Consider the following 26,371-nt stretch of genomic DNA (forward strand, 5'->3'; position numbering starts at 1 on the left):
CCGGCAGGAAGGGCGGAGAGAATGAAGCGCGCAGCGTCTGCCGTGCGCTGAGCTCTGCTCTTCCCCACCGAGCTGGACGGCCGTGGGCGGCCTCTGCAGCCAGGGCCGGCCTCGAACCCTCGGCGAGGGGCCCTCCTGCCGTCGCCCCTCTCCTCAGCCGAGATGGCGCTTTGGAGAGGCCTTCCGTAAGACCTCGGCCTGCGGTGCCCTCCGAGATCCTCACACCGCAGCCTCTTCTTTCGCTTCCCGTGCAGTCCTCCCCGCCCTCTGAAGAGATGGCGTTCGTGGCCCTCAGTCTCACAACCTCGAAAACCCCGCGGGGACAGAGAGCTTATGCACGATGCCATTAGTCGGCGGCCTCTCCGGAGCCCTGAGCAGTGCTGGGTAGGAAGGAAGAACTTGATAATAAATACTGAATGAGCAGAGCGCGGAGGGGGACGGGCGCCGTCCTTGGAGGTTGCCGACACGCAGTCAAGGCGGGCCGAAACCGGACCACTTCAGCGCCCTCTGCGGGCCAGGGAGGATAGGCGCCTTGAGAATAACCCCAGGACGCGGTAGGGGGCGCCCGCGCGCTTCTCGTCCAGGCCGAGGGTTTGGACTACAGCTCCCAGAAGCCTCTGGGGCCGGGCAACCTCGCTCTTTCCCGCCTTCCCGCCCAGCCTCCGCTCAGGATGCGGGAGCCTATCGGAAGGAGGCCCGGCTCCCGCGAGAGCGAGAAGCACTAGCGGCGCTCTGCTCGCGGCGCAGGGCTCGCCGGCGTCTGCGTTCGTTTGCGGGGCTCCCGGAAGTGGGGAGCGGGGTCGGTGCGGCGCTGCGCCCGCGTCCCTGGAGCTGCGCTGCAGCGTGGCCTCGCGCGGTAGCGCGCGTGGGGGCTTGCCCGGCCCTGCCCGCCGCGGGCTCGCTCTACGGAATGAAGACGTCGGAGGAGCGACTCCTAGCCCCGGACAGCCTCGCTGCTGACCAGGCTCCGGCCCCAGCGCCCCAGGCTTCCCCCGTGGATACAAATGCAGACTCTGAACTGGTGCCACCGCCGTGCGCTGGAGGCCACCAGCCCCCGGCAGCCACCGATGCCGTGGCTGGCCCGGCTGTGTCCCAGGAGCCGCAGCAGGGGGACCCAGCCTCTCCGTCCGCTCCCGTGGAAGTTGGTACTCTCGGTGTGTCGAGTCCTCGAATCGAGGAGCAAGGACTTTCTGGAAACGCGAGTCCTCCTGTAGAAGACAGGATCCGGCCTGAGCTGGCGTCCGAAGAAGCCGTGGAAGGAGTGTCTGAGGAGCCGGCTGCGGTGGATGAGGGGGACATGTAAGTGATCATGGCATCTGAGGCGCCTGGACGTGTGAGAACGACAGCCACCAGGCCTTAGCTTCATTCCAGACCCGTTTCTCTGACGACCCACGTTTGTTGTTTCCCCATGTCCTTCCCAGCTTCTGGAGCTACTGCTTCTCGCAGGCGCCCCGGTACCTCAGCGGGTCCTGGTCCGAGTTCGGCACCCACCCCGAGAACTTCTTGAAAGGTTGTAAGTGGTAAGTATAACGGGCAGGGCAATGGCCACTTTCCAGATTTGCATTTTAAAGCCCACCTACACTTGGTCCCTCGTGGTGGGACCATCTTGTAATCTCAACATCTGGGAAATTGAGGGAGGGTTGGGAGTTCGAGGCCTGCTTTGTCCATAGAGTCTTAAAACAAGAACAAAGCTGGGCGAATGTGGCGCACAGCTTTGATCCCAGCACTTGAGAGGCAGAGGCAGGTAGGTCTCTGAGTTTGAGGCCAGCCTGATCTACAGGTCCAGTAGGTCTAGTTCCGGGACATCAAGGACTACACAGAGGAACCCTGTCTTGAGGGAAAACAAAACAAATGAAAGTTAAACCCCAAACTGGGGCTGGAGAAATGGCTCAGAGGTTAAGAGCACTGGCTGCTCTTCTAAAAGTCCTGAGTTCCATTCCCAGCACCTGCGTGGTGGCTCACAGCCGTCTGTCGTGAGATCTGATGCCCTCTTCTGGCATGCAGGACTACGTGCAGGCAGAACACTGGATACATAAGTAAATGAATATTTAAAAGAAACCTACCCCAAACTTCTGTGAAGGTGGTTAGTGATAGAATACTGGTGAGTGCCGAAATTAAGGTTTTTTTCCTTCCTTTCTCCTGTGGGTTTAGCCCAGGATGTCTTGCCTGGACCTCACTACTAAGGTACATGCTAGCCGTCTTTTGCCTTAATTTGAGATAGGTTCTCACCACGTTGCCCAGACTGGCCCAGAATTTGGCCCGTCGCCTCAGCCTCTTGGGTAGCTGGACTTATGTCTCACCACCCTCTGCAGGAGCTTATGTTTCCCTAGAACTGGGGCTCTTCTCGAGCCCTCCACCTGGGAATGATAGCTCTCCAGTGTTCTAATTTGCCTGTATTTTTAGGGCCCCCGATGGCTCCTGTATCTTGACCAATAGTGCTGACAATGTCCTCCGGATTTACAACCTGCCCCCGGAATTGTACAGCGAAGGAGAGCAGACGGAATATGCAGAGATGGTAAGGATGGGGGCTGCCTCCCTCCTGTGCCAGCCCCTGCGCAATAGATCCCTTCCTGACAGCGAAGAACTATGTCCACGGGTTACCTGTTCTCTGACAGGACCTTCCTTCACCGTGGATTTCCATGTGCATCATTCCCTGCCTTGAATTCTGAAGTCATCTAAAGACTGTCAGCCCCTTTAGGCAGGAGCCTGTGCTCTCTGGTGTCAGGTTGGGGTTTCTGTGACATTTCTAGTGCTTATTGGTGGTTTCCAATAGACCCTAGGGATGTGGCCCCGTCAGCTGGTAGAGTGCTTGCCTACCAGCACACAAAGCCCACACTTCGTCAGCTGTGTGCTTGCTCACTTGGCATTCAGCACTGCAGAGGTGGAGGCAAGAGGGACAGATCCAAGCTTGTCATTAATGGCCTAGCAGGTTCTAGGCCATTCCTTTTGATTGGGCTCACATAAAAGTGAAAGATGGATGAAGAGCTGGTTGTGTTTTTTTGGGTAGCAGATGCATATCAATAAAAAAGATCATTGCACATTAAAACAAATGCTCTGAAAGCCTCAGGCAGGAATTTACTTAGCCTGAGAGCTACCGCACAGCCTGGCCAGCATTGTGAGACTTCAGATCTGTCTGTTTGCTTTAATCCCAGCAGCCTGGAGGCAGAGGCAAGCTCATCTCTGTGAATTTGAGGTCAGCCTGGTCTACACAGGGAATTCCAGGACTGCCAGGGCTACACAGAGAAACCCTTTTTAAAAAAAAAAAAAAAAAAAACTAAACAAAAGGTTTATTTTTAGTTTTTCAGTATGTGTGGGTATCTGTGTGGGTATGTGCAGTTCCACCGTCAGAGCTGAGGGAGTCTCTGCAGTTGTCAGGCGGGAAAGGGAACCTCACAAGAGGTGAAAATGAAAATTCAGTTCAGATTGACTTCAGCCTGGATCAGGATGTTGGGGAATGTGATCTCAGGTGGCTTATTCCCAATAGATGTAAACAGTCTAATTTGGAGAAAGTTTCCTAGTGTAATGAATCCCTGGTGCATTAATTAAGTTGAAACACGTGGTATATGTCATTTTGTCATTTCTTCCACGAAGATGGTTTCTAGTACAGGCTACCTGTACTAGCTTAGGTTGGGCCTGAAGAGGGGTCTGTCCTTGACTTAGTCATACAGATAGCGTAGAGGTCATTTGGGCTATTGGCCACTTCTGGTCCTGGTTGTGGAAGCTTGGGGAACCCCTGGTCTTAAGGGCCATTTAGATTGCTAGCCATCTCCCGTCCTGGCTGAGGGAGCTTGATATGGCCTGGCCCAACAGATAACACCGGTCACACCCAAATCCCAGCTCTCTGGGTAGAAGAACAGGGTTTTACGTCTTTCCCATTGGAAGGAGTCCTGCACACCTAACATTCCTGGTTTCTCTAGAGATGTAAGCACAAGGGCCTTTGTGCTCCCACGGAGGAGTGAAGCTGGGGTTCACAGGTAGTTGAAGCCATCTGACATGGGTGCTGGGAACCGAACTTGGCAAACCTCTGAGATCTCTGGGATCTCTGCAAATCTCTGAGCCACTTTTCTGGTTTTCCTCCCTCCTTTCAAGTGCTGAAACTGCAGGCATCTGTTGCCACACCAGGTGTGTGACTTTTTTTTCTTGAGGTTGAATTTTTTTTTTTTTTTAATGTGTATGAGGGTTTTGCCTGAATGTATGTCTGTGTACCACATTGCATGCAGGGCCTATGGACGCCAGAAGAGGGAGTCGGATTCCTTGGGACTAGAATTGCAGACAGTTGTTAGCTGTCATGTGGATGCTGGGAATGGAACCGGGTCCTCTGGAAGAGCAGCCAGTGTTCTTCACTGCCAAGCCTTCCCTCCAGCCCTCAGTCCACCCTTTTGACCCAAGATCTTATGTAGAGAGGGCCACCCTCAGATTCAAGGTAGCTGTGTAGTCAGGGCTAGCCTTGACTTCCTGATCCGCTGCTCTGCCTGCAAGCGCTGAGCTCTATTGCACACGGGCCTGGGTTTGACTCCCAGAACTGTCAGGAAGACCACATCCTCATTTTACAGGCTGGAAAGTTCAAGATTAAGGCAGCATATTGCAGGATCTTAGAAATAGTCTCTCTTCCATGCTCATGCCCACCTCCGCCCCCTCCCCAATTGTCAAGCTTCTACCACTAAGCTAAAATGCTAGCCCTTTCTTATATGGCCTCATTTAATCCTATTTCTTTTTTGTCTTTGTTTTGGTTTGTTGTTTGTTTTCAAGACAGGGTTTTTTTTGTGTAGCCTTGGTTATCCTGGACTCACTCTGGAAACCAGGCTGGCCTCAAACTTACAGAGATCCCGCCTGCCTCTGCCTCCCTGAGCGCTGGGATTACAGGCGTGCGCCTCCTCACCCGGCTGGTTTTGTTTTATTTTATTTTATTTTTTGAGATAGGGTCTTACTGTGTAGCCTTCGATACTGTGAAGCTGTATAAACCATGTAATGTGTGTGTGTTTTGCCTGTGTATTTGTATGTATGTTGCGTGTGTGTCTGGTGCCTGTAGGGCCCAGAAGAGGACATTGGAAGTGGCCACAGGTTATGAGCTGCCCTGTGGGTGCTGGGAATCAAACCCAGGTCCTCTCGATGGGCAGCCTGTGGTCTTGATTACTGAGCCATTGCTCCAGCTTTTTTATGTTTCCTGGGATCTTTTTGTGTCTTACTGTGGAGCTCTGGCTAGAACTCACCATGTAGACCAGACTGGCCTCGAACTCACAGAGATCCACCTTTGTCTGCTTCTGGATTATGAGCACACACACACACACACACACACACACACACACACACACACACACACCTGCCCTGAGGTAAGCTCTCATCCACAGACTGCCCTTGAGGTCCATAGGTAGCTGAGGATGACGTCGAATTTGTGATCTTCGCTCTTACCAAGGGCTAGGATCACAGGCCCAAGCTGCTGCACCCTGCTTGTAAGAGAGAGTGTGTGTGTGTGTGTGTGTGTGTGTGTGTGTGTGTGTGCGCGCGCACACGTGTGCACGTGCATTCTGGGCCCCGAAGAAGTCTGAAAACTACCCCAGGTATTGGGTGTTGCTTTCCGTGTTGCTTGAGACGGGGCTGCCCACTGCCTGCCCACACGGGGCCCGCAGGCTTCTGGGGATTGCCTCTGCCCTGTGTCTTGTAGCAGTTGTGCAGAAGCTACTGCGTCTGTGGGAGTGGTTGTGGGAGCTGATTGAGGTCTCGACCCTTGTGCAGCAAACTCCTTGCCCTGACCCATCTTCCCACCCGATAAATGTGATTGGGTGAACCTGATGGTTGGAGGTGGCAAAGCCATTTTGGCAAGGGCGCAGCCCACATTTGACTGTGGGAGTAAGAGGCAGGTGCGAGGGGCACGGCTGTGGTCGCCGGGGCCGTGAGCCACGGCGGGCAGCGGGCCCACGCTGCGGTCTGCTTGCGGCCACAGCCTCTCTTCAGCTAGCAGCACTTGTGTGTTTGCCGGCACACTTGGCCACAGGCAGCCACGGGGTGGGAAGAGGCACTTTAGAGAGAGTAAGATGGATCAGGGAACCTTTTCACAGGAAGGGCCAGGCGGCCTCTGAAGACGGAGCAGGAGGAAAAGCAAAGTCATCACTTAGAGATTGGACGGAACCTCGCGGTGACTCATGGGGACCTAGCCTTGCTTTTGTGATAGTCTGCATTGCCCGGCCTGGCCCCAAAGTGACACTTCAGAGGTCTTCCTGCTCCGCCCTCAGCCACTGTGCCTGTAGGTGCATCACTGCGCCTAGCTTGTTCAGTGCGTTGTTGAGCATTGTGTAAACAGGCCATGTTTATGTAGGTCCCTGCCCTTAGGAAGCTTACATTCTGTGGGGAGGAATAGGTCCTAAAGAAGCAGTAGGACATAGACCTGATCCGTGCCACAGGAAAGGTGAAGCAAGATGTGACAGGATTAAAGCGGTGGCAGTGGCGGCTGCGCTGGCCACGCCTGGCTTAACGGTGCAGTTCTTTGGCATGCGTGCTGTTTTGCTGCATGTCTGTCTGCTGTCCACAGATGGGAAGAGAACACTAGATCCCTGAGACCAGAGGTGCAGACGCTTGGCATGAGCTACAGACAGCTGTGGGCTACTACATGGGTGCTGGGAATGCCACCCCAGTTCTCTGCTGAGCCATTTCTCCGGTCCCCAAACACGCCTGTGATCCCAGCACTTGGAAGGCAGAGGCAGGTGGATCTTTGAGTTCAAGGCCAGCCGGAGTTACACAATGATATCCGATTTCAAAAAAATCAATAAAAAATTAAAAAGAATGTTTGAGGAAGACGCGCCTCACTGTTAATGTGACACTTAATGGAGGCCCAAGGAATAAAGGGGCAGTGAAAGCGGCAGCTGGAGGAAGGAGAAGTCGGTGAGTTTGTATTGCTTGTGGAGATGGAAATTCAAGAATGCGCACAATGGCTGTGTGAGGTGGCGCACACCTGTGATCCCAGCATTTGGGAGGCAGAGGCAGGAGGATCTCTGTGAGTTCGAGGCCAGCCTGATCCACAAAGCAAGTCCAGGACAGCCAGGGCTACATAGAGAAACCCTCTCTCGGAAAACAAAACAACAACAACAAAAGAATGAGCGCAGAGAGGGCAGGAGAGCTGGTTCAGCAGTTAAGAGCCCTGGCTGCTCGTGCAGAGGGCTCAGGTTTGTACCTTCAGACTTGCATGGCAGCTCAAGGTCTATGCACTGCAGCTTCAGGGAACCAACATCCCCTCTGTTCTTCCTTTGTGGGCACCAGGCACACCTGTGGTGTAGAGGCGTGCGTGCCGCCAGGAAACCTCCACATACTCGTGAAAATTGAAAACAATATCTTAAAAGACCGATCCCAGCCAGCGAGGTGACTCTGCAGGCGGCAGTGCTTGCTCTGCGTGAGCTGCATGCGGAAAGAGAAGCTGCCCACAGGTTGTCCTGGGACCTCATACACCCATAGTGGCACGCACACACATTATACACATGCAGCAATAGTGACAAAGATAACAGAAGGAAGCAAGGAGGAAAACCAGGCTGGCGAGTCTCGGAGAATAAGGAAGAGAAAAGGCGCCTTTGATCGCAGCACTTGGGAGGCAGAGGAGGCTGAGTTTAGAGCCAGCCTGGTCCACGTAGCAAGTTCTAGGCCAGTCAGGGTTGCATAGTAGGACTTTCTTCCCAAAAAGGGGTGTGGGGGTGTATTTAGGCTGCTACCAAGAACTCCAGGGTTACTGGGGCTCATACGTCAAAGGGTGGCTGGCATCAGCCTTCGTCCTAGCCTTGAAGTATGTGCTGAGGAGGGAGTGTGAGTTGGGAGGAGAGTATGGGATAGCCAGGAGCCAAGTTCTGGAGGGGGAATGGAGTTTCAAGAAGACAAGAAGTAAGGGAGATTTCAGGTCCTGTGAACAAATACCGGAAGTCCTTGCCTAAGGATAGGTTTTGGGCAGTGGCTCTCGACCTTCCTGGTGCCGCGACCCTTTAATACAGCGCCTCATGCGGTGGCTCCAATCCTAAATTTACTTCATTGCTACGTCATAACTAAGTTTGTTACTGTTATAAGTCATGTGTAAATACGTGTTTTCTGATGGTCCTAGGCAACCCGTGAAAGGGTTGTTCAACCCCCCACAAGGGTTGCGACCACTGGTCTGGGGGAACTGGCCAGAGGGATGTGAGGGAGATTGTGGGGTAGCATTTGTGTCGGCACTCAGTGCCTGAGGCTGCTGCGTATGTCTGTGTGAGTCTTTGTTAGTGTCCTCCCAACCCCATCCTGTCAGACAGGGCTTCTCTGTGTAGCCCTGGCAGGAACTTTGTAGACTGGCCTTGAACTCAGAGATCTATGTAGTGCCCTGATAAAATAGTTTTTAAAGTAGTTTATTGGGGTTTCTCAAAGCCTCTCCCTCCCAGCCCCCAACCCTAGCGGGGGGAGGGGTCGCAGACCCCATTACTTCTGGCTGTTTAGAGTTGATGAGTTCTTTTTGGAGCTACTCTAATCGCCATCAACAGCAAACATCAAGTAGTCTCCTCCGAGCCACTGCAATGAAATGTTTCCCTCCATCTGTCTCCATGGTCCCTGGTCTCTCCAGACTGTCCCTGGACATGCTTGCCCTTTCTGGGCTCATGTATATCCTCAGAACCAGGCTGTTAGCAGCTGGCAAAGACCACGCCCCACACGAGGCAGTTATCAGCTGTGGACAGTTTAAGGGCCAACCAAAATCCCACACTTAGGATTAAGACAAAAACATTTACATAACATAACTGAGTTTTTAAAGAGGCCAAAACCTCCGTTACAAGTCCTCCTGGCTCTGCCTGGGCATAAAGGCACGCACCACTACTGCCCGGCTTTTTCTTCTCAAGATTTATTTTTTATTTTCCATGTGTACATCTGTGTCTGTGCAGGGGGTCAGGTGCCAGTACAGGCCAGAAGAGAGTGTTGGATCCCTGGGCACTGGATTTAAGGGGGACGTGAGCTGCCTAACACAGGTACAGGGACGGAGCCTGGGTTTTCTGAAGGAGAGCAGACTTGCTCTTAACTGCTGAGCCGGCTCTCTCGCCCTGGACGGTTCTTTGTTGGTGTTGTTTTGGGGGCAGTCTGTATGTGTCCCTGGCTGGCCTGGAACTCACTGTGTTCCCGATCAGGCAGAAGCGTAGGTCTTGTGGTGATCCTATTTTGTCTCCAAGTGCTGAGATTACAGCGTGTGTGCCATCTTGACCCACCAAAGTTTCTGTGAGTGGTTTCCCTTGTGGCTTCCAGAAGGAAGGGCAACCTGGTGCTAGGTGGTTGCTGGTCAGAGGCTGCAGGTGTTTGAGGTGAGACGATGAAGAGCCCAGCTCCCAGAGAGACGAAGGGGACAAGACCAGGGCTGTGCTGTGGTGGAGAGGCTGCCTCCGGCAGAGGTGATTAGAAGACGCTGGGCCTGCAGGGTGGATTAAGGCACACACTGTTCTCAAGACAAGCTGAGGTGTGGCTGTTTTTTTCTTTGCTGTGACAGTGTCTTACTGAACCTCGGAAGAAGTAAGCCACAGCTAGAGGGTACAGGCCCTGGCACTCAACCTAGGACCCACACCTGTAGAGCGGGGCCTCTCACAGGTACAGAGGGTCCCAGTACATCAGTCAGTGCAGCCCAGAAAGCCCCTGACAACACATGACAGGTTTTTCTCCTGCGTGGTTCCAGATCCTGGAAAGTTGACAGTCAGCATCAGCCCTCACAGACCAGCAAGGTGGCATAGCCAGTAAAAGCAGTCGACATGCCAGCCTGGCGACCTGAGATAGACTCCCAGAGTTCACATAGGGGTGGGAGGAGCTAACAGCTCCACAGATCTGCCCTCTCCGCCACGTGCACCGTGACACCTGTGCCTGTGCATTCTCAAGCACAATAGTAAATAAATAGTCACAGCTGTTAGCCACACAACTCAGTGTGAGTGTGGCTCTGAGGCAGAGTGCTTGCCTAGCTTGTGTGAGGACATATGTACATACACATGGGTTGGGAAGGGAGAAAGAGAGAAAGAATGTGAGAGAATAAGATCGTAGTGTGGCCGGTCATGGTGGCACACGCCTTTAATCCCGGCTGTAAAGGCAGAGGCAGGCGGATCTCTGTGAGGTCGAGGCCAGCCTAGTCACAGTGCATATGTTATTCTTCATGACATATGGCCTCTGGAGGCCAGCTGGGTGTGGTAGCCAGTGCCTGTGTAGTCTTAGCATGTAGGAAGCTGAGGCAGGAGGATTGAGGGTCAAAGTGACCCAGCTCACACAGCGACTCTCTGAAGTGTTTGGTGGCTCTCCCCTTGAACCTGAGCGGGCCTTTCCCTTTCCTCCTTTTCAGGAAAGCCCCTTTTGTTTTCTTCCACTTCTCCTTCTCTTTTCTGTGGGTTTTGTTGTTGTTTTTGTTTTTTTTGAGACAATCTTACTTTGTGACACTGGACCTCAGAGATGGGCCTGCTTCTGCCTCCCTAGTATTGGGATTAAAGACATGATCTGTAGCACCCAGCAAAAAAGCCAAAGCAGGTTCTTTGTTTTTGTAGACAAGCTGGCCTCAAACTCACAGAGATCCTCCTGCCTCTGCCTCTCCGAGTGCTCTGATTATAGGCATGCGTCACCGTGCCCAGCTTGTAATATGAAATTTTATGTGTGAGAAATATCTTAGCTCCCACAGTCTTTGCATATAAGACGTGTATATATATATATATTTCTCTATATGTTAAGGGTTTGTGATATAGACATTTGTTTTAAATTTTTTTCATGTGCCTTTTTGCAATATGTGGGTGAGTTTGTTCTTTTATAACCTCACTCCCTAAGTATTCTTTCCTGCTTTGCTCCTACCCCTGGCTTTGAGGTTCAGACCCTTGGCCTTGCACATGTTTGTTAGGGCAGAGCTATGCCCTCCCCTACCCCTCCCTAATTTGTCCACTGGGTCTCAGATCCGAAACTGACCCAAAGTTGCCAAGTGTGGGATCCCCCGAATGTGTCCTCAGTTCTCTGTGTTCTCACTCGCGCCTGAGAGCTCAGTGTTTGGAGGCAGATGCGCTCTCTGTAGAGGAGTGGGGCTGGGGGCGCTTGCCGAGAGCGCCGAGACAGCTTGGGGTGAGGCTGGCCCTCTGTCCATGTCCTGCATCTGTACAGTTGCAGGTCCAGGACATCTGATGAAGACATGCAGTCTTTGGAGCTTTTCTTTTGTGTCATTGCATTTCCTAAACCATCCAGCACAGCTGTCTACGTGACGCTCATGTTGTATTAAGAGTCATTAAAAGTAATCTAGGGATTGGCACATCCACGAGACTGTAGGAGTTCTGTGCAGATACTGCAGATTTCACATGATCCGTGAGGTTGGCCATCAGCAGGTTCTGCTCTGTTGTGGGACAGTGTCCTGGGGTCAGGCCCTCTGGGGTACTGAGTGGTGACTGAATTTCCATATGCCGTGTGAGCTAGGTCCTTCTCCCTGTGTCCTCTCCCCTCTTACCGTCTTTGTCTTTTCACGGAGCTTGCTAGAACTAACTCCCCAGCCTGTCTTCTGACTTGTTACCCCTGAGGTTCTTGCTGCTGCGCTGGCCTCTGAGACACTTTCACACCCCTTTTCAGGCTGGAGATGGAGGAGTCCTCATCCCCCAGCACCAGAGCTAGGCAATTGTTCTTTCATCTGTGCGAGGTCTATTCTGATCCTCCTACTTCTGAGGCTGTTGGCGCCTCATAGCCTTTCTGTGTCCCTGAATCTCTACCATCTTTGTGGTCTGGGATGCCCAGGCCGGAAGCCGTTGCACCTTCTCTCCCTGTAAGCCCCTCCGCATCATTAATTCCCAAATCCCATTAAGCCTGGCTGATCTTTCTAATTACCGGCTGCACTCCTTCACTCTTTGGACCTTAATCCAGGATCCAGTTATTTGGGGTCTTAAGTTACTGCAACAGTGTCTGCGTTTGTCATGAAAACATTGCTCACTGGGGCTGGAGAGGCCGCCCACAGGGAAGAGCACTGTGGATCTTGCCACGGACCCAAGGTCCATTCCCAGCACCAGAAGTGTGGCATGAACATAACCAGAGGAGTAAGTCCTTTGCCTGTGAGCTTGACCCAGCTGTGGAGAAGACACTGATCGAGGCACATGGGACATGCCCTGTTGGCAGAGATGCTGTGAGGAGCAGCGAGGGCTGCAGAACGAGAAACTGGGAGGGTGAAGGCGTGTTTCGGCCCCTAGGCCTGGAGTGATTCAGGTGCCGTCATCTAGGAGTTACAAGGGAAGGAATGGAATAGTATTACAGAGACTGCTCTTGAAAGGCCGGTGGCTTAAAATATATGGAATTGCTATCTCATGGGGCCTGAGAATCAAAGTAGTGGCTGTTGTGATTTTTGTTTGTTTGTTTTGTTTTTCTTTTTTTAACAATTCATTTAATGTGTATGATTGCTCTATCTGCACGTACACCTTTGTGCCAGAAGAGGGCAGTAGATCCCATATAGATGTTGTAAGCCAATGCGTGGCACTGGGAATTGAACTGAGGACCTCTGGAAGAGCAGCAGTGCTCTTAACCTCTGAGCAGTCTCTCCAGCCCCATTTGTTTTGTTTTTTTTGAGACAGGGTTTCTCTGTGTAGCCCTGGCTGTCCTGGCACTCTGTAGACCAGGCTGACCTTGAACTCACAAAGATCCACCACAGCTGCTTGGTGGGTGTTGCAGTTTTAAAGGACATGAGTAGAGTTGCAGGTAGGAGCATTTGCTGGAAGTCTTCATAAGGAAAGGGGCTACACAGCGTCTCTAAAGTACTTCAGCAGGAGAGTGATAGGGTTGAGTCCCAGCTCGCTGAGGTCTGTGTGGAGGGTGGACCTGTGGGTTGAGAACAGTGGTGGAGGAGATCTGGACAGAACTCAGGGTGTTGCAGAGACGCTGCAGGGAGGCAGAACCTTGGATGGGTTATCAGGAGAGGGGGGAGGGGGACCAGACGGGAACCCTGGGGGAAAACTGTGTTGGATTAGACCAGGAGTGAAAGGGTGGTTGAGGATGGGGTTTTGTCCGGGTTTGCTTCTCTGTGGCTGTGATTACAAACCAAGGAGCAACACTGCCTACTCTGGCTGTCCCGCGCTCCTGTTGAACCGCTGCTCTTATGTAGTCTGGGCTCACCAGCTGAAGGATGGCACCACTGCAGCAGCGGACGACCCTACATCAACCAGCACCAAGAAGATGCCCCACAGACTACTGCAGGGCATCGACCTGCCTGATTCCTCAAGGACATTCCTGTTCCTTGATGACTAGGTTTCTGTCAGGTTGGCGGCTGAAGCAGCTGTGATGGGTGCACACCGGGCTTCTAAACCAGTGTGAGGCACAGGAACAGCAGGTGCTGGGATTAAGGATCAGTAGAGCCTGAGGTGCGGCGCGCACGGGGGGCGGGGGGGGGTGTGTCTAGGTAGAACTATCCTGGCGGTTAGCTGTGCAGCTTCAGGGTGATGGGTGGAGAATGAAGTCATGCCTGTGCTTTGGTGATGTCAACAAATACTTACAAAGGATTGGAGTAGGAGAACAACTTAGAAAAACAGGCAAAACTTTTGATGTGTCGAAGAAATACAGAGAAAATGTAGCCACATATGGTGGCACATGTCTGTAAATCCAGAGCTTGGGAAACAAAGATTTAAGACATAGTAGTTCAAGAGCAGCCTTGACAGCTACATAGTGAGTTTGAGGCCAGCCTGTATGAGATTCTATATGAAGGAGAAACAGAACGAAAAATAAACAGGGCAAACTGTCTTACCTTCACTTTACAGTATGGATGGAAATAACAAGTTGTGCCATAGCAAAACACCATTTCACAGCCAGCAAACAGACAAGTGTAGCCGGGCATGGTGATACCTGCTTGTAATCCCACCACTTTGGGCTAAGGCAGAAGGACGACCAGCCTGTGGCTTTGTGAGATGTCGGCTTTTCCAGACACACCCGGTGTCTGTTCTCTGCAGCAGCATTTAAAAGTGCTTGGTGCCCTTTTCCTTCCTGGCATCATGTCTTCCATTTTGGTTTTGTAGTGGTGAGGGTCAAAGCCAGGGCTGTGAGCTACACTCGAGCACACTGTCAAGCTTTAGGTTATTTTGTTTTTCTTGTTGTTTCATTAGTGTGTTCGCGTGTAGGTGAGGTGCAGATGTGCCCCAGCCCTTCGGGGACCAGATGACACATTCGTGTTCCAGAGACCAAACCAGGTTGTCGCATTTGTACAAGCGCCTTCTCCTCCTGAGCTGTCTCACCCCAGCCCGTTTTCTTTGTTGCTTTTGTTTTGTTTGGAGACAGGGTTTCGAGTAGTCCTGGCTGCCTTTGAACTTGACATGTAGCTAAGGATGACTTTGAACTTCTGCCTCTGGAGTACTAAGATCACTGGGTTGCCTGCTCGAGCCATTTGTGCCTGGTTTTATGTGGTGCTGGGGATCTACCAGGGCTTTGTGGGTACTGGGGAAGCAGCCTGCCAACTCAGTCAAGGCCCTAGCCCTTGTGTTCCAGTTTTTGAGGCAGGCTCTTCCTGTATGGCTTAGGCTGGGTTTTGTTTTGTTTTGTTTTGTTGTTTTGTTTCAGATTTATTATTTCTGCTGGACAGCGGTGGTGCACACTTTTAGTCCCAGCACTCAGGAGGCAGAGGCAGGAGGATCGTTGTGAGTTGGAGGACGGCCAGGACTACACCGAGGAAGCTTGTCTTGGAAAAGAACACAGAGCACACTCGAGCGAGCAGGCACACCGTGGCACTCTTGCCGTGCTTGTCAAGGCTAGCCGTGGTGCTCAGTCAGTGCTTTGCCCACTAAGCCGCCTCTCCAGTCCTGGCTGGAATTCTTCAGCTAGTTCAGGTTCACCGTGGACTCACCACAGTTCCTCCCATCTCAGGTTCAAGTAAATGCTGGCAATTGGGGCGAGAGAGATGGCTTGGTGGTAAGAGCACTGGCTGCTCTTCCAGAGGACCTGGGTTCAATTCCCAGCATCCACACGGCAGCTCGCAACTGTCAGTAACTCCAGGGGACCTGACCCCTCACACAGACATACATGTAGGCACAACAGCAATGCACATTAAAAAATAAAAGAGTGGTCACATCCCGACTTCTTCAGCTGGAAGTTTGTGGTAGGCAGCCTCATGCCTGCTGGGCAAGTGCTCTACCCCTGAGGTGCATCCACAGCCCTTGCTTTGCTTTTGAAGTGTTTGAGCCCTGGCTGAGCAGTGGCCGGGTAAGTAGAGCACCCGTCTCACAGGCCAAAGCCCTGGGGTGCTTCCCAGCAGGGTAGCAGGGTCTGAGAATGCACACCTGTGGCCCGCCTGTGCGGTGGAGGTCCAGTGCCAGGCTGGGATCTGTGAGCCCTGTCTGGGGTAGGAATCTGAGGTATGAGAGGAAAGGGCCCATTGGCTTCAACGTTGTGCTCCCCCCACGGGTGTGCACCCACGTGCTGGGTGTGAGCGTGCGCACACAGCATTTTAACATCTTTGCAGTTTTGGACTTTATTTTGCATTGTTGGGGTCAGACTCAGGGCCCTGCAAATGGCAGACCATCAGCTTTGCCGCCGAGCTGAATCTCTAAGACCTGACAATCTTTTTGAAGTGTAAAGTGGCACAGAACCAGATGGGTTCTTTGTCTCTAAATTAGGGTATTGTTTGTGTCTTTCTTTATGTTGTTTTGTGAGACAGGGTTCCTCTGTGTAGCCCTGGCTGTCCTGGACTAGCTCTGTAGACAGGCTGGCCTGGAACTCTCAGATCCCTGCCTCCCAAGTGCTGGGATTAGAGGTGTGCGCCACTGTATCAGGCTTATAAGTGCTTTAAAAATGATCTCTACTGCATTTTGGTGGCTGAGTCTGACACTGCAGCCCAAGTTAAATGCTTGAACGCTGAAGAGTCTGCTCTTTATGCCCCATCTGCTTTCCCCTGCCTGGGTAATCTCCCACTGTGTCACAGCCTCCTTTGCTGGGGTGTGGTATGTGTGTGTGCGTGTGCATGCGAATGCTGGATTGCTTTCCCCTGCCAGTGACCCCAGCGTTCCCATGTCTGTCCAGGTTCCTGTCCTCCGAATGGTGGAGGGTGACACCATCTATGATTACTGCTGGTATTCTCTGATGTCCTCCTCCCAGCCAGACACCTCCTAGTGAGTGATGTGTCTCCTGCCCGTGCTTGGGAGGGAGGGAGGGGGGAGTGTGTTCTTCCAGGGGGAGCTGAGAGGGCTGGCACGCGCTTCCTTCCTTTCCTCTGACAGCCAGTGCCAGGCCTCAGTGCTGTGTTTCTCACAGTGTGGCCAGCAGCAGCCGCGAGAACCCGATTCACATCTGGGACGCCTTCACGGGAGAACTCCGGGCTTCCTTCCGAGCATACAACCACCTGGTACTGCCTTCCCTGCCCAGCCCCTGTTGCCTAGCCCTCCCTTTGGAAGTCAGCTGAAGCTTTGCGGGCCCGTTTCCAACTCCCTCCTCGCCCCTAGGACGAGTTGACAGCGGCCCACTCACTCTGCTTCTCCCCGGATGGTTCCCAGCTCTTTTGTGGCTTCAACCGGACTGTGCGTGTGTTTTCCACGTCCAGGCCCGGCAGAGACTGCGAGGTTCGAGCCACATTTGGTGAGCCTCCCAGGGGCAGGACATGACAGTACAGAGACACCTGTGAAGGCCTTGCGTGAACTGGGGTCAGCTGTGGGGTTTCTCACCATCCTCAGGGCAGGCCTGCAGACACGTGTCAGCTGCTGGACAGACGGCAGCCTCCGGGCTTGGACGCTCTCCCAGGGTCAGCCATTGATTAGAAAGCCGGTCAAGGGCTGGAGAGATGGCTCAGCAGTTAAGAGCACTGACTGCTCTTCCAGGGCGCCTGGGTTCAGTTCCCAGCACAAGGCAGACACCTTCAATTCCCATCACAACTGTCCGTAACTCCAAGATTTGACACCCTCACATAGACATCCATGCAGGCAAAACTCTGTAACACATAAAATAAAACTAAGTGATTATTTAAAAAAGAAAGCTGGGTCAGCCACCAGGCATCACCCTGATGCCTGTCAAATATGCAGTTTGTGGTCTCAAAATGTTGCTAACCCTGGAAATTATTCTCATTTGATTCTTTTTTGCAGGGCCTGGGGTTGAACCAGGGTCTTGTGTTTAGCTCCGTCCACTGAGCTTTAGAAAACTGAAGTGAGCGGGAGTCCATTTCCTGTGGGCCTTAAGCTCTCCATCCCTTCCAGGGAAACCTGGGATGTGAGAGGGTTCTTGAGGGGTGTGAGTGATCTGGGAAGCATCAGAAGTCCTTAGTTGAGACAAACATGGGGGATGAGTCCGGTGCAGAGGCTCCTAGCTAGTAGCACCCTGTGCTAATTGCTCTCCGTTTCCTCTCCAGCCAAGAAGCAGGGCCAGAGCGGCATCATCTCCTGCATGGCCTTCAGCCCGTCCCAGCCCCTCTACGCCTGCGGCTCCTACGGCCGCACCCTAGGCCTGTACGCCTGGGACGATGGCTCGCTTCTCGCCTTGCTGGGAGGCCATCAGGGGGGAATCACCCACCTTTGCTTTCACCCTGATGGCAACCTCTTCTTCTCAGGAGCCCGAAAGGTATTGTTCAGAGGGTTGGGCATCATCTGCAGGAGTGGGGGTATCGTTTGTGGCGTGTTGAAACATACTAAGTTTGAGGGACTCAGGGAGGCTGAGGTGGAGGCAGGGGAGAGAGGGAGAGAGACTGACTTCAGACTCCCGCTGTTGTCTGCAGGATGCTGAGCTTCTGTGCTGGGATCTCAGGCAGCCGGGCCACCTCCTGTGGTCCCTGAGTCGGGAAGTGAGCACCAATCAGCGTATCTACTTTGATCTGGACCCGTAAGTGGCCGCAGCCCCACCCAAGCTCAAGGATGTCAGAGTCTGGTGCGGGGTCCTCTGTCCTTGCGTGTGAATGGCTTCTACCCAAGGCTGCTGCCTGCTGCCACAGTCTTTCTCCACTCCCAGGAGTGGGCAGTTCCTGGTGAGCGGCAACACCAGTGGCATTGTCTCCGTGTGGGACATCAGCAAGGGTTTCAGCGACAGCAAGCAGCTGGAACCTGTGATGACCTTTCTGCCCCAGAAGGACTGCACCAACGGAGTGAGGTCCTCAGTTCGCTGGAGGAACTCGGGGCTGGGGTTTGGGAGAGGTGGCGCCCTAACCTAGGTGCTGACACACCACTCTCTCTTCCAGCCTTCACCCCAGCTTGCCTCTGCTGGCCACTGCTTCCGGCCAACGCGTGTTTCCAGAGCCCACCAGTAGTGGGGATGAAGGCGAGCCGGAGCCAGACCGTCCTCTGCTTTCCCTGTGCCATGCCCACCCTGAAAGCCAGCTTCAGCTCTGGTGGTGCGGAGGGGGACCAGACCCCAATAGCCCTGATGACCAGGATGAGAAGGGGCGGGGAAGGATGGAGGGCTGTGAGCCAATATAAAGAGTTTGTCTCACACTGGAGTCACTGTGTCTGTGTGGGGTGTCACGTGACTGGTGGGAGTTCGGTGGGGCGTCGGTAGGTTCCTTTGTCCAGCATCTGTGGGGTCTGGCATATTGTTCCCAAAACCAGGGGTTGAGAGGTGGGACCAGGCGGGAGCCAATGAGGTGCTGAGCATGGTGTGAAGTCAAGTAGGTGGGGTGGGGCCTCCTGCCATTGACTGGATGGTTGCTAGGCAACTTGGTAAACTGAGGAGCAAACCTGTTTGAAATCTCACTCCTGAGGTAGCTGCACCAGGGGTCAGGGTGAGCTGGCCTGAGCAGGGGTGGCAGGAGTTCTGCAGACTGTTGAGTGTGACTGTGACAGGTCGGTGCTGAGGGCTGCACACCGCATTCTTTACCACCTTCCAGCTGCAGAGGGGAAGGGCGCAAGAGCGCTGTACCCCCTGCACCCCAGTAGACAGAGTCAAGAGCACCCGGAAAGGAGATGGACAAACACAGTAGCTTCATACCGGTCTCCCTGTAGAAGGCAGTGCCAGGGCAAGGACCTTTCTTGTTCGGCTTGGCGTTCCCCGTGCCTGCTTCTCCATCTGTCCAGTCTCCCCCTCCCTGCACACCTTGTCAAACACCCAGAAAGGGAGTCTTTGAAGAGATGCTGTCAACGGGGGCGGCCTGCCGGGGACCTTATTCAAAGGGGAAGGAGCAGTCTGTGGAGGATTGAGCAGGAAGGAGAGGAATGTCAGCCCTGCCGGGAGGTGCTGAAAGCCTCAGTTCTTACACCCAAGAAGGCAGCTCCTCCCTTCCCCCAGGATAATTGGAAACAGCCCTTCCTGTGGGTTGCAGCTTTGGGGATATAGGTACCCCCTTTCCTTTCCCGGACTCCTCTCCATGATCGCCTAAGAAGGGCTAAAGTGTACTCCCGCTCTCTTCACCTAGTCCACGGAAAACAGCAAAGGGTCAGAGAAGCCGGGACAAAAGGAGCCCAGGAAAGGGGCTTCCGCAGCCTAGGCTGGGTTTTCGGGTTTTCTTGAACTCCTCGTGTGACCTTGGGCGAGTCACGGGCCCCCTCACCCTGAGTAGCTCTGCCCACCCCCCTTCACACAGGTAGGCCCTCCGCGTAGCCGGACCTGGTGAAGCGCCCAGCCTTCAAGGTTATCAGTATCCTCCCCGGGCGGCTGGGATGCAGCCGTGGTGCCCTGGAATGGAAGGGGAGCAGGCTGCGGGAGCAAAGGGGGAAGGGTTTTCGGGGCGGAGAGGGCAAGAGCCTTTCTGGATGCTAGCGAGGAAGAGTCCAACCGCTCGGGCCCTCAGGAGGGCGGGAAGGAAAGCAAAGCCGAACCTCGGCCAGAGACGGACACTGCGAGAGACAAAGGGGGCGTGAGAGACCCGCGAGGCGGGGTGGAGGACGGGTGGTGCGCGAGGTGAGGGAGGTGTGGGGGGCGTGGGCCGCGGGATGCGGCGCCCGCTCCGCCTGAGCTCCAGCTCCGGTTTTTCCCTCCGCCATGCTCTCCCCCTCCCCGCCTCTCCTTTAACTCCCCCCTCCTGGGCTCGGGACTGGTTTCCTCCCTTAGCCCGCTGCCCTCAATCCCGGCGAGGCTGGGGCTCCGGCTCGGTGTCCCCTTCCTCGCTGCCTCGCCCGGCGCCCCATGCCGCCCCCGCCCGGCCCTCGGCCCCCCATGTCCCCCACGTAGCCGGGCGCACAAATCCCGAGGTGCTGGCGCGTGGGCCGGGGGCGCGTAGGGCGCCTGCAGACGGCCCCTGCAAGGGTTCTTGCGGGGCTGAGCGCTCTGGAGCCGGGGGGCAGGCACGGCAGAAAAGAGGGTCCTTGTGCGAGCTGGGGGTGACCGGCCACCCACCAGGGTGACTGGGGCTCCACAGCGTGGTACCACCCTCGGGGGTAGGAGACTTTGGGGGAGTTGGTGCCCCGCCCCCAGGCCTTGGTAGGGTCATGGGGGCCCCCCATTTCGGGCCAGGGGGTGTGCAAGTCGGGGCCCTGCTGCTGCTAGGTTTTGCGGGGCTGGTGTCTGGACTCAGCCTGGAGCCCGTCTACTGGAACTCGGCGAATAAGAGGTGAGCGGCCTGGGATGGGGAGACTCCAGTCCCGGGGGTGAGGGGTTTGGAAGCTTTGAGACTCTGGGGCTTGGGTTCCAAGCTGGGAGGAGGCTGGCGGAAGGTGCTGGCTGTGGCCCCGAGGTGAGGCGACAGGTTACAAGATAGAGCAATGATCTTCGGAGACAGACTGAGTCTCAGAGCTGGCTGGTTGTGGGTGGTGATGCCATGTGTCAGGAGTTGGGAGACCTTAAAGGGGCAAAGATAAAAAAAAGTTCACGGGCGGCGAGAGGGCAGTGGAGTAGCTGTTTGGATCTGAAGGAGAGCTGTGTCATGTGGGCTGAAGGGAGCCTGGTTAATGTCAGCTCTCGGGAGAGAGGTGCTGAATGGGTGCTCCTGAGGCTCGGAGGGGAAGGGCAGGGGCGCCAGGCTCCCAGGAGGCGCTGGGTGTTGGACATGAGGTGGAAGGGGGTTCAGTTTGGGGCTGTACAACGGCCCACGCAGGGTTCCTTGACCCTCAGTCTGTGCTCACAGCCAGAGACTAGTGAACCTTTGGCTGAACAACTTGTCAGCTGGAGTACGTCCTGTATTCCTGGTTTGGAGGATTCTTCTGGAGCCTCCTCAAGCCTCCCTCTTTTCCTCTTGCCCCTGGGCTCCTGAGAGGGCCATTGCCCTCTCCTGTCATCTTGGCTGCAGACTCTCCCATTGGGGACTCTGTTTCCTGGCATGCTTGCTTTGCATTGAGGAGGCCAAGGGTCAGCCACACAGGGCAGACAGAACCCATGGGAGGTCATCGGCATGATTGGCCACCATGGCATTTTCTGCTTCCATCAGCCCAAGAGTTCTGTTTCAGAAACTTCCTCCTTCCCTGAGGGAGGTTGTGAGAGGTGGTGGCAGGGAGCGAACTGAGAGTTCATCAGGTACTTGGTCTTAATCCTAGCTCCGCTGACAGCAACCCTGTGGCCTTAGGCACCCTGACCTCTCTGCATTTGTATCTTCAGTCCTCGGAGCTGTTAGCAGCACTAGAGGCCAGGTATTTGGACATATTCTATAGTCAGGAAAGGAGAGGTAGGGCTGGCTTTTTGTTTGTTTTCGGGTTTTGCTTCCTGGCCTCCCTGCCCTGTCCCGATCCCGCTACCTCCCCTCCCTCTTGCATCTCAGGGATAATCTCAGTCACTCCCACTTGTCAACAACTCCTGGCTGCAGTTTTGAGTAGCCCATGTAGCCTGAGGCTATAAATTGGGCTACCCTGATAGGGCTGAGACAAGGCACTAGGGGTTCTGAGGCTCTTTCGGATGCTGGGTGAGAGCTGGTCAGTTGGAGTCTGGAAAGATGCCAGGCCACAGTGTCCTGGGACCCAGTTTCAACTACGGAGGTACAGTTTGCAGTGGCAGGCAAGTTGTGGCTACGAGGGGCCCATGAGTCTCCTGCCTAAATGGCCAAGGAGAGGCTGCTGGGCTGTGTCAGCTGTGATGACAAAAGCTGACTACTTCAACTCCAGGGCAGGAAAGCACTTTCCTCAGAAAGTTTAAGCCCCGAGGTGGAATGCAGGAGGGAGAATGACCTGGTGGTTAGCCCTTACACTTTGGTTCTCACCAGCTCCATTTTGGTCAGTGCCAAACCAGCATTTGTTCGTCACACGCCTCCTTAACTGACTAACTTGGGAAACTGGTCCAGATCAAACCCCCCTCCCTCAACCCAACCTCTTCCTTGCCCCCTTTGCCCTGAGATTCAGTGGTGGCCTGGAGAAGGGGAGGTCCTACCCCCACGGTTGACTGCTGTGGAATAGTGAAATCACCTGGGAGGGGTAGGCTGTGTGGTTCCGGAGAGGCCAGCTCCTTGGTAACTGGCATCCTGTTGCCATGGCAACCGCACCGGTGATGGAGCGGGAGATGGCAGTGTGCATGTGGCGAGGGCGGGCTGAAGAGTGCATTTGGGCACACCAAGGGGCAGGAGACCTCTGAGCCTGGTGTCCTGCTGCTTCTGATGTGAGCGTGGTGCCCGCACTCACTGAACACAGGACTCAGACAAAGGCGGTGGGCGGGAGCTCAGAGTCGCCGTCCTAGAGGGTCGGGAGCGAGAGAGGGGCGCTTCGGGCACCACCCCCCTGGCATCTCTTTCCTGTCTACCTTGTCTTCTCTCCAGGTTCCAGGCAGAGGGTGGCTACGTGCTCTACCCTCAGATCGGGGACCGGCTAGACCTCCTTTGCCCCCGGGCCCGGCCTCCTGGCCCCCATTCCTCTCCCAGTTATGAGTTCTACAAACTGTATCTAGTAGGGGGTGCCCAGGGTCGGCGCTGCGAGGCACCCCCCGCCCCAAACCTCCTTCTCACCTGTGACCGGCCAGACCTGGACCTCCGCTTCACCATCAAGTTCCAGGAGTACAGCCCTAACCTCTGGGGCCATGAGTTCCGGTCCCACCACGATTACTACATCATTGGTACTGCCAGGCAGAGGCAGGGGCAAATAGAGTGTCTCTGGGACAGAGGGTGGGGAAGGGAGGACCCCTGGAACCCACCACTGTGCACCAGCAGGGTCCCCCCGGAGTGGGGGCGGGGGGCTAGGCCCCAGGATTGCTGACTTCTTCCCCTGTTCTTGTCCTCAGCCACATCAGATGGGACCCGGGAAGGCCTGGAGAGCTTGCAGGGAGGCGTGTGTCTAACAAGGGGCATGAAGGTGCTTCTGCGCGTGGGACAAAGTGAGTGGGGCTGGGGTACGCCCGCTTGGAGCTGAGGGGGCTTCAGATGGCCCGCGCAAGCCAGGGGCATTCCTCTCAGGACCCTCTCCCTTACATCTTCCCATCCTCAGGTCCCCGAGGAGGGGCTGTACCCCGGAAACCTGTGTCTGAGGTGCCCATGGAGAGGGACCGAGGGGCAGCTCACAGCCTGGAACCCGGGAAGGACAGCCTGCCAGGTAGGAACCGGGAGCCAGCCCCTGCCTCCTCTGCCGTCAGACCCCAGCTGCCCTGCCTTCACCCTCTCCTGCCCTCCCTCTCTCGTTTTGGGGGCGGCGATACAGGAAAGAGGAGAAGAGAGGCTGGGAGGCTGGGAGGGAGGGGAAGCCAAATGAGGAAAAGACTCAATTAGAACTAATTAGCCAAGTCAGTGCTTCAATCAGCGCTGTCAGAGCAGTGGGGAGGACTACATGGGAGCTGGAGGCCGGACACCTGGATTTGGATCTGGGCCTTGGGGGAGGGAATGCTGGGTTCCTAAGGGACCTGGGCACTGCTGGGGAAGCCCATTGGGGACCCCCAGGGCTGGGTGTATCCGATATCCAGATGGCTCCTTCAGCCCCTCCCCCTCTTTCCTCCTTCACCCCTTCCCTGCCAGGTGACCCCAACAGCAATGCAACCCGGGGTGCTGAAGGCCCCCTGCCCCCTCCCAGCATGCCCGCAGTGGCTGGGGCCGCAGGGGGGCTGGCGCTGCTCTTGCTGGGCGTGGCAGGGGCTGGGGGTGCCATGTGTTGGCGGAGACGGCGGGCCAAGCCTTCGGAGAGTCGCCACCCTGGTCCTGGCTCCTTTGGGAGGGGAGGGTCTCTGGGCCTGGGTGGTGGAGGGGGGCTGGGACCTCGGGAGGCTGAGCCTGGGGAGCTAGGGATAGCCCTGCGGGGCGGGGGGGCTGCAGACCCCCCCTTCTGCCCCCACTATGAGAAGGTGAGTGGTGACTACGGGCACCCCGTGTACATTGTGCAGGACGGGCCCCCCCAGAGCCCTCCGAACATCTACTATAAGGTATGAGGGCTCCTCCCACCTGGCTCTCCTCAATCCAGCCGTCCTCGGGTGCTCCTCCAGCTTAACTCACGGTGTGAGGGCACCTGCGCCATAACCTCAGCCCCCTCTGCCCCACCAGCCCCTTGGCTCCTCCTGGCTATTTTAGGATCCCTTAAGAACCACGCCACCTCTTCCTGCCCTCCCCGACCCTCGTTTGGCTGTGGGCATGCCTCTGTCTCTGCCTCTTAGGGAAGGGGGCACAGGCTCAGCCTCCTTTAACCACGACACAGGTGCCCTTGTTCCCTCACCCACCGAGAGCAGGGTGGGGACAGTCTGTCTTTTGGTTGGCGCCTCTTTCTGCCTCTCACTGTTTTTCTCTTCTCTCTATCTCTTATTCTCTCTCTCTCCTGTCTCTAGGTCTGTTCTCTCCCTCCTCCCTAGCCTCCTCCTCCTTGCATCTCCTTTTTACCCTCTTGGCTTCTTGTCCTTCCTGTGCCTCTCACGTGTCTCCTGGGTTGGGGCATCAAAGTGTCTCTCCACTCGGCTCTTGGCCCTTTTCAACTTTTCATACCAACTGCTCCCCTCGGTCTGCCAAAAGTTGGGGGCTCTTGGGGGGAAAGATTCTGGCCTCTACCCCCCCCCCCCACTCCGGGCATGGGCACGGGGCCTCTTTCCCTGCCCTTCTGTGAACTTACTCCAGCCATTTGGGGTGGTTACCCAGTCACAACCACTGCCGTGAGAAGAGGTGTCCAGTTGTGTCCAGTGGCTGAAAGCAAGATATGGACCAGTGGGGGCATTGTGGACTTGACCTGATGCCGAATGGCCTCAGACAGGAAGTGACTGGCTCCAGGCAAGAAGTGGCCAGGCCTGGACAGAAATGGCCTGGAAGTGGCAGAAGCAGAGCAGCAGGAACTGGAAGTGCCTTCATCCAGGACAGGAAGTCGCGCTTCTGAAACAGGAAGTGGTCTGGCTGGAATTCCAAGTGGCTTAGTCTGGGAAGGTGGTGGGGTGGGGGCAGGGCGCGGGAAGTGGATGGTTCTTTCCCTGTGGAGGAAGGGGCAGGAGGAACTTCCTGGTTCAGGAGGAAGCTGGAACTTACCACTGTGAGAGGACAGTTGTGGACTGAGTTTTCTTAGTATTCAGTGGCACTTCCCAAGGATCTCCCTTCCCTTGTGCTCTGTGCGGATCTTTAGGACAGCTAAGATGGCTGCCACCTGCTGTGGCAGGCCCATTTGTCTTGTTCTCCCCTTCCTGTACCCCAGTATAATCTCTGTTGATCAACAGGACTACCCCCAGAACCGACATGTTGTCCCCTGGTAACCAGACAGCTGTCTCGTTCATTCTTTCCTCCCTTCAAACCCAACACAGCACCTTCCTGGTGACTGAGAGGTGGCCTACTCACTGGTCTAGCTGGTGGCAGTTTTTAGCACTGGTTGCTGTTTCCATAGTGACAAGCCTATACCTCTTCCTGCTCTTTAGTGCACAGTGGGCTATTGCCTCAGTTTCCTCCCAGCTCAGTTTTATTAGGCTCAAAGCTGCCCTTAGGCACCAAGTTGGCCACCTCAATAAGCAGCCAAGATGGCTGCTCTGTCCACCGGAGGTCAAGGCATCTCTCTGGCGATGTAGTTCCCAGCTCCTTCCCGGGAACAGGAAGTTGGTGTTGCCATGGGGGAGGTGGCGGGGTATGGCCGTCACCTCAATAGTTTTACTGTAAAAGGGAAATTTGAACAACAACAAAAACAGGAAAAAAAATAAAAAACTTTAAAAGTTGACGAGGAGGCTGGAGAATGATTGGAGGTGAATCTGGGGGCCGGAATGGCTTTTGAGCCGAGGCTGGGTCACCCGGGGTCCGAGGAAGGAGAGCGCTGGCTGGAGTGGTGAGGAGGCCAGTTTGTGGAGAGGGAATCATGGGCTCAGAAGGCCGAGGAAGGCAGCACCTGTAGAGAGGACCTGCTGAAGGCCGGGTGTCGTGCGTGCGTGCGGGGGAGGGCGTGCCATGCTAAACCAAAGCATGTGGGAGAGGACACTCACTGTGAGCTGCACTGTGTGGAGGTCTGTTCCCTACTGCCCCTACCCAAGCTTCCTCTGACTGGGGGACGGTGTGACCAAAGGAAGGGCTAGAGCAGGAAGACCCCAGGGACCCAGGCACCAAGTGTGTCTACTCGTATACCCACACCCCAGGCTCCTCTTCCCAAAAGCCCAGGTGCCCATCCCCCTCGACCCAACCCCATTCTCCAGCCACAAAAGCTGCCATCAGGAACGTCACTGGAGCGAATCTGCAGGG

The 26,371-nt window shown here is 55.1% G+C and overlaps 2 protein-coding genes across 5 annotated transcripts; both read left to right on the forward strand.

Annotated features, from left to right (window-relative positions):
- Position 1: 1 nt before the first annotated feature.
- Positions 2-18,355, forward strand: Wrap53 (WD repeat containing antisense to TP53). Of its 3 annotated transcripts, none has more exons than XM_055594449.1 (10): positions 5-1,299; positions 1,422-1,520; positions 2,404-2,515; positions 15,964-16,052; positions 16,195-16,285; positions 16,383-16,515; positions 17,279-17,487; positions 17,642-17,745; positions 17,872-18,004; positions 18,098-18,355. In XM_055594449.1, the coding sequence occupies exons 1-10, from the start codon at positions 911-913 to the stop codon at positions 18,164-18,166; spliced, it is 1,428 nt and encodes a 475-aa protein (XP_055450424.1). In that variant the 5' UTR covers positions 5-910; the 3' UTR covers positions 18,167-18,355. The 3 variants fall into 3 exon arrangements, with proteins under 3 accessions (XP_055450422.1, XP_055450424.1, XP_055450421.1); XM_055594446.1 differs by having other exon boundaries at positions 129-1,299; positions 17,872-18,009; XM_055594447.1 differs by lacking the exon at positions 16,383-16,515 and having other exon boundaries at positions 2-1,299; positions 16,161-16,285; positions 17,872-18,009.
- A 1,615-nt stretch (positions 18,356-19,970) lies between these two features.
- On the forward strand, positions 19,971-25,858 carry Efnb3 (ephrin B3). 2 transcript variants are annotated; one of them, XM_055593976.1, is made up of 5 exons: positions 19,971-20,401; positions 22,526-22,818; positions 22,984-23,076; positions 23,187-23,291; positions 24,505-25,858. In XM_055593976.1, the coding sequence occupies exons 1-5, from the start codon at positions 20,280-20,282 to the stop codon at positions 24,774-24,776; spliced, it is 885 nt and encodes a 294-aa protein (XP_055449951.1). In that variant the 5' UTR covers positions 19,971-20,279; the 3' UTR covers positions 24,777-25,858. The 2 variants fall into 2 exon arrangements, with proteins under 2 accessions (XP_055449951.1, XP_055449950.1); XM_055593975.1 differs by having other exon boundaries at positions 23,708-24,608.
- The last annotated feature ends 513 nt before the right edge of the window (positions 25,859-26,371 follow it).

The sequence above is a fragment of the Psammomys obesus genome, unplaced genomic scaffold (genome assembly GCF_907164565.1).
Source record: "Psammomys obesus unplaced genomic scaffold, mPsaObe1.curated_primary_1811, whole genome shotgun sequence".
Lineage (NCBI taxonomy): Eukaryota > Metazoa > Chordata > Mammalia > Rodentia > Muridae > Psammomys > Psammomys obesus.